Genomic DNA, 6,812 nt, shown 5'->3' with positions numbered 1-6,812 from the left:
GGGGGGGGGGTGGAGCGGCGGATGTCGGTGACAGTCAGGGCAGCCGTTTGGGCGGTGATTCCATGTGGTCAGGCAGGGGATTTGGGCAGTCAGGCGGCCAGCCGGACGTCGAGGAAAAGTATCGCGGCAGATATCGCAGACGGCCGACCAAACACCCCCGTGGTGACGACGCCGTTGCGTTGGCGGGTCAATGCCATGGATTGGCCGAGGTTTTGCGGGGCCTATTGAGTGAAGGAAATGGAAGAGGCTCAGGTGGGGGGGGCGGAGGCTGGGCCGCACGCCGCCCACCTGTCCAGCAGGCCGGTCATCGGGCCTGGTGCGAGGGAGCGAGCAGGGTGTGAGCTAAACGCCAACAAGCGCGCGGGGGGCGGAGGGGGGGGGGGGAGGAGGTTCTTGAAGAGATCTGGCGCTGGCGCTGCACATGCGCCCTGCTTTTCGCGCCCTGGGCCGCCGCTGCAGCGGGCGCGTGCGTGATAGGGACAGGCGCGTGGGCGTGGGCGTGGGCGATGGCTGCCTGCACTGCCGAGTCTTGCCCCAACGTGACGCCTGCGGTCCACCGACTTTTTACGATTACCATAGAGTCCCCACCTGTGTTGGGGCAGTGCACCACGGTCTCCGCCACCGCTGTGGCCGCGCCACCGCCTTGCTCCGCGCCGCCTCCTTGGTACGCGCCGCCCGTCGCGCTGCTTTGACCGCGGTCAAAGGTGACATCAGCAAGGAAGCGCTTGTACCGCCGCACCAGGGTGCAGGGCAGCAGGCCGCCGCTGTACTGCAAGGCGGCCGGGTGGCGGGTGCCGCGGCGGGCCCGATCACAGGCAGCTTTGACACGTGCGGATTTGATGCGGCAGGTCCGGCGGTCTGCGGCCCCTTGTTTGGCCCAATTATGAAGGATGAGGCAATGCGCGGCAGTGCCAGCGATGGAGTGCACTCTGCAAAGATACTGTTGCAGTTCCTGCTACGTGCACGAAAACGCCTCGCGCTCACTGTGTGCAGGACCACCTCTGGTTGCATGCCTGCACCCTCTGGTGGGTTGGACACGGGCCGAGTAGCGGCGGCACCCGCGACGCAGCGGCCGCAGCGTCGCGTGTCAGAGGTGTGACGCAAGCGTGTCTCTAGGTTCCAGCAGTTTGAGACTGTTACACGTGAGGGGTGGCGCCAGAGCAACATGCAGAGATGCCAAGATCGCTGGATGCGATCGAACCCATGCGAGTGTCTTGTCCTTCAATTGAAAAGGTTTCAAATGCATAAAGATATCCATCGATGACTGGGGGCACAGCTTCATCAACAGAAGTAACTTTTGGCGGTCACCGGTGCCTTGTGCTCGCCTACCGCAATTGACAACGTTCCAACACAAACTAAACAGGAACCACTTCATCAGCAGATGTCAACAGCTCCCACACGTGGCCACCAACCCGATGTTGTAGCTCAAGCCGGACACTGCACGCCTGTCCACGCGACAACCGCCAGGGCCTAAGTATGTATCACGCTCGCGTCGATTGCATTGAGACAATAAATGTGCGAGATGGACAATTGTTTTGGCAATGGGCTTGTCGCACCTCACCTGCCGCATGCAGTCAAACGGTCAAACATGCGTTGCCGCGAATGCAGCAACGGGTGAATCGGGGTGCCAAAGAACGTCAGCAGTGCAGGGTATCTTGGATGTTTGACTTTTGTCCATTTTGCAATGCGGCTCCTCCAACCAACAAAGTGGCACCGAAGAAGAATGAATGCCTAAGCGTAGCCACTCAGTGGCAACGCGCAATCGTCCAGGGGCCGAGGCGATCAGATTCCAAGTACATGTGTGAAGTACATTTTCAACCATTCCAAAGCTTCATCTCACGAATTTCAATGCGGTGCTCCTGCCTCAAGGCAGCATGTGCTTGGCACCTTAACAAGCGTCGCGGCCAGGGTGCTTCAGCACATGTCAAGGTCCGACCCCTTAGCTGGCTGCCTCCTGCCCTGGCTTGCGTGCATCACAGCTCTGACTGTCCAGTGTCACGGTCCGGTCAACTGTGAGGTTCGGTGCGGTCAGCTACAGTAGTGGGTTGTTGCCCGCTTGGTGGGGTTGCTCAGTACAACCCCAAAGCCCCGTAGCCCGTGCCGGCAGCAGCTGATTAGTCCCAGGTTCCTCGAATTTACCGTGCACACTGTCATCATGCTTGAGAGTCTGCGATTACCGTGATATAGTTGCGGCGCAGGCGATCTTGACAAAAGGTGACTAAAGCGGTGCAGAAATAGCAGTAGACGCCTTTGATCGGGCGTTATCATCTATTAGTACTTGTTGCTGAACAGGAAGAGGCCCAGGCACCTGCCGGTCGGATCCCAGGCCATACCGGTATGTGCTTGCCACCCCGCTCGCTTGAGCATACAAAACATTTTCTTTCAGCAGGAAGTTACGTCCTTATGCCCTTTTGTGCCCTATCGTAGCCCTTTTCACTCTCGTCGGATCATTTCATCTCCAAGTCGCCCACTCTGGCGCGCCACGGGGGGCGAACAGGCCCGCAGAAGATGCGGCAGGTCAATACAGAACAACTGAAGCTGTGGTTGGAGGACAGCAAATCGGCAGAGGGCCGGCGGCGGCTGCTCGCTGATGGCGGCGTTGCTGCTGCGGCTCGCGGCTTGCTGCTCGCATTCGTGGCGTGGTGAGCGCTGCAGCGGCAATCATGGAGTGCCAGGGCTATCTGGGACGTGTTAATGACCCCATGCGCCTGAGCCCCGCTGCAGCAGCCGTCGCACAGCAGCCGCCGCGTTGTGCTGTGCTGGCTTGCCTTGGATGCTGCGGCGCCTACCCACCGTCCCTCCTCCCATCGCCCGTTTGCACGCCACACCTCCTGTGATGCATCTCGTGCCCCCCTTGCACACCGCCGCACCCCAGGCACGAGCAGTGCGGCGCCGCGCCGGCTGCAGAGCAGCTGCTGCTCTCGCTGCGCCTCCTGCGCAACGCGTGCGCCGCGGGCGCGCCCGGCGCTGCCTGCCTGATGCGGGGCGGGCTGCAGTGCGTCGTCCCTGCCGTCGCCGCAGACCTGTCCGCGCGCCTGTCCTCCCGCGCCGTCTCCTCCCCGGCGCGCGGGGACGAGCGGCAGCTGCTGCTGGCGGCCGTGCAGCTGCTCGCCAACTTCTCGGTGGCTTCCGAGGCGGCGGCGCGCGCGATCTGGCGGGAGTGCTTCCCGGCGGTCTACGAGCAGCTGACCGCCACTGACGACGGTGGGCATGGGCAAGATTTTCTGGGACTGCGCTTAATGCAAACTGCGTCGTTTTCTGGCTGCCAGGAGCCTGCAGCCCTGCCCCAGCAGCAGCGCGGCAGTCAGGGCGGTTCCGGCCGTCGGCGCGCACAGCGGCGCGCGGGGGCCCTGCCAGCCAACCCCAGGCTGGTTGCTCCCATCCTTTGCCCCCATTCCCACCTGTACACCACCCACCTGCGTCTCGCCCCCTGATGTTTTCAATCATGATCCGCGCAGTGGACATCCAAGCGGCAGCCACGCTGTCTATGCTGTCGGCCTGCAAGGCCTCCCCGGCCGCTGCCGCGCAGCTCGCGGCGCCGGCCGGTGCCGGCGTCTGGCGGCGGCTGCTGGCGGCCCTAGTGGACACCGGCGAGAGCGGCGCCGATGAGGGCGGCGGCGGCGACGATGGCGCGCAGGGGGCGCCAGGCAAGGTCGAGGAGTCGAGGGCGGTGCGCGGCGGCGGCCGCGGCGCGAACGACTGCCTTGGGCTGCTGGCTAAGGCGGTGGCTCTGCAGCATGGGCTGCTCTCCCAGCTGATGCGCTCCCTCGAGGCGCCGCTGGCAGGAGAAAACAGGGCGGCCTCGGAAGCGGCCGCGGCGGCGGACGCGGCGGGAGGGCGGGCGGAAGGCTACACGCGCAGCTGGCGTTGGAACGGCGCGCACGTCGCCGTGCTGCATCTATTGGCACACGAAGTGCAGCGGGCGCCCGCTGCCGATGCCGCGGCATCCGACGCCGGCGGCGCCTGCAACGGCGCCGCGGCGGCCACGCGGTGGCCGCGATGTGCGCTGCGGCTCGTGCGCGCGGCGGCGGACGACGTGCGCCGCGCGCAAGCGGGGCTGGGCGGCGCCGGGGGGCTGGCCGCGGCGGCGGCGGCGACGCACGCGTTGGAAGCTGCGATGCAGCTGATGCGGGCGGTGGCGCAGCGGGAGGACGGCGGCGCGCCGCTCTGCGGCGGCGCGGACGCCGTGGCTTTGATGGGAGGATTTGAGGAGGTCAGTGAAGATGGAGAGCAGGGGCAGCAGCAGGTGGGACCAGAGCAGGAGCAGCAACAGGAGCAGGAGCAAGAAGCGCAGGAGGAGGGGGAGCATGCCGCAGTAGCAGAGAAGAAGGAGCAGCAGCAGCAGGAGCAAGCGCACGAGCAGCAGGGCCAGCAGCAGGCGGAGCAGGAGCAGCAGCAACAGCAACAGCAAGAGGAGCAGCAGAAGCAGCAGCAGGAACAGGAACAGGAACAGGAGAAGGCCCGCGAGGGAGAGGCCGCAAGCCCGGCGGCCGTCCGCGCCGCCCCTGAGCAAGAGCAGGACGCCGAGGGGCATGAGCAGGGGCGGGAGCAGGGCGCTTGCGCCCTGGTGGACTCGATGCTCGGCCTGCTAGCCGCCCTCGGCCCGCCCATCAACCCGCGGCGCCCCGACGCGTCGGAGCACGCCCGGCTGCGCGGCGAGCATCTCCGCCTGCTCGCGCCGCGCGCCGCCGCGCTGCGCGCCGCGGCGGGCGCGCCGGCGGCGGCGCCGTACCCGGGCTACCGCGCCGACGTCATCTGCGTGCTGTCAAACGCGCTGCACGGCCGCCCCGCGGCGCAGCGCGCGGCCGCCGCCGGCGGCGCGGCGGAGCTGCTGCTCTCCAGCACGCAGCTGGATGAGGCGGCCCCCGTCGCGCGCGAGTGGGCGCTGTGGGGCGTCCGCAACCTGTGCGCGGGGGGCGGCGGGGAGGAGGCGCGCGCGCGGATGGCGGCGCTGCAGCTGCAGGACGTCGCGGCGGCGCCCGAGCTAGAGAGGATGGGGCTGCAGGTGAAGGTCGATGCAAGGGGCAAGCTCAGCGTGGCGCCGCAGCGTGCGTAGCGCGCGCGGCAGGCCCCCGGCGCCGCCGTTTGGTGCTGCCTTCAGCGGCGCAGAGACGGGGTCAGCGGGGATGGGATTGCAGCATACCGTGTGTTGTGTAGCAGCTAGCACGGCAGGTTCCCGTGGCTAGCACGTGGCGAATTGCGTGGCTTTGGGGGAGGGGAGGCAGCATATGAGCGCTCTAGCATTTTTTTGCGCGCGGGCGCCGATCGCTGTTTCTCTCGGGTTGTGGACGTGGCAGGATGCTGGGCTTTTTCGGGGTGAGGAAGCGGGCCAGCATTTGTTTTTCTCCAAGGCGCCTTCAGATCACCGGGTTCATATAGCGGCAGGACGCTCCGCCACTGTGGGGCGCTGCAACTGCGTGGGCGGGGGGCTCAGTGGGCAGGCAGGGCTAAACGGGCGCAGGTCTACACAGCTGGGGCTTGAATTTGCTTCATCAGGTCTCGTTAGGGCCTGCATGCAGACCCACACACTACAGCATTCCAACTCAATCTCAGTGCCACGCAGCTGGCCACTGCCTGATGTTTGTGAAATTTTTCCTGTGTTCCCCACTGTGCCTGCCAGGCCGCCGCCGGCAAGCGGCAAGTCGCTTGCCGGGGGTCGTGCCATTACGCGCGCCCTTGTGACTCACATGTGTGGCTGGCCCTGCGGCCAGCGGCCCGTCCTAGGTCCTTGATTCGTTGTATGCACCGCAGATTGCAACATACAGTGTCGCTTCTTGTAACTCTCATGTAACAACTTCGTGGCCGCAGCTTTGATGACACGCGATGTTGCTTGGCTGGATTTGGGTTGGCGGATGCCAGGTGTGGCGCAGGGGTGGTTACCATCCGGCGCTGCGTGCGCCCCATGGAAGCCCCAGTGCATGCTGCTGCAGATGCAATCAGCAGTTTACAGCGAGGCTGGACTTATGATAATCGTGGCTGTTAAGAGGAGCTTGCTAGCAAACCAAGGTGGTTGTGTGCAACAGCTGAATCCAGCGTGGAGTCATGGAGGCCGCCGGTAATGTGAATGTGCGAGCGGCGGTGCGGCATGCCGCAACTTTGGACTAAAATTTGAAACTTTGTATGCGGAGCGTTTCCATCAGGATACAACGCAACAAGAGACTTGGATTGCCGCGAGATCCAAGAAAAGCGCGAACTGATCTCGGCGCCGTCGCAGCAAACATGAAGACTTTCAAACCGAAAGGCTCCAAGAACAAAGAAACTCCACTCGATGCCAACTTAGAAGGGCTGCAAAGGTCAGCAGTCGCCGCAGGCGCATCCAAGCAGACGCACAACACCAGGCCCGCGCACGCCCTGCCTGTGACGCACAACGCTGCCCCCGCCTCTGGCGATCACAGGGGCAGCGCTCGGTGGTCAGGGCTCGACCTGCTGCGATCTGGGGGCGCTGTGTCGCCGCTGCGCCCCCCAGGGCGCCCGGCAGGCGCCGCGCACGTCGGGGATCAGGTCCAAGGCAGCCGGGCTCATTCTGATTGCGCACCCACCGGAAGGAGTGCAGGGCACTTGGGGACGCTGCCAGCCAGCCGCAGGGGCATCGTGACAGGATCGGATCAACCAGGCTCCCGCAGCAGCGACGGCGACGACGATGGCGATCCTTACGACTTCCCTTACGACGGCGGCGCCAGCACGCACGCGCAGCGCGCACGCAGCGTCGCGCTCGCGGCGCCGCCGGCGGCCCGCGGCGCGGCGGGGCCGTCCCGCATGCCGGCGCTCCCGCGCCCTGGCAGGGCTGCCAAGACGTGGCGGGAGGGCGCCGC

At 65.6% G+C, this 6,812-nt stretch overlaps 2 protein-coding genes across 2 annotated transcripts; one reads left to right on the top strand and one right to left on the bottom strand.

The window, feature by feature from the left end:
* Window positions 1-248: 248 nt before the first annotated feature.
* On the bottom strand, window positions 249-1,011 carry MNEG_6806 (hypothetical protein; the record flags this gene model as incomplete). Its single annotated transcript, XM_014044719.1, has 3 exons — window positions 249-313; window positions 589-769; window positions 985-1,011. The coding sequence occupies 3 exons, from the start codon at window positions 1,009-1,011 to the stop codon at window positions 249-251; spliced, it is 273 nt and encodes a 90-aa protein (XP_013900173.1).
* A 1,497-nt stretch (window positions 1,012-2,508) lies between these two features.
* Window positions 2,509-5,056, top strand: MNEG_6805 (hypothetical protein; the record flags this gene model as incomplete). The annotated part of the gene is made up of 3 exons (XM_014044718.1): window positions 2,509-2,642; window positions 2,876-3,204; window positions 3,459-5,056. The coding sequence occupies 3 exons, from the start codon at window positions 2,509-2,511 to the stop codon at window positions 5,054-5,056; spliced, it is 2,061 nt and encodes a 686-aa protein (XP_013900172.1).
* Between the last annotated feature and the right edge of the window lie 1,756 nt (window positions 5,057-6,812).

This window comes from Monoraphidium neglectum (assembly GCF_000611645.1).
Source record: "Monoraphidium neglectum strain SAG 48.87 unplaced genomic scaffold scaffold01144, whole genome shotgun sequence".
Classification (NCBI taxonomy): domain Eukaryota; kingdom Viridiplantae; phylum Chlorophyta; class Chlorophyceae; order Sphaeropleales; family Selenastraceae; genus Monoraphidium; species Monoraphidium neglectum.
The sequence above is the reverse complement of the archived record's forward strand: the minus strand, read 5'-3'. Positions and strand labels throughout refer to the sequence as shown.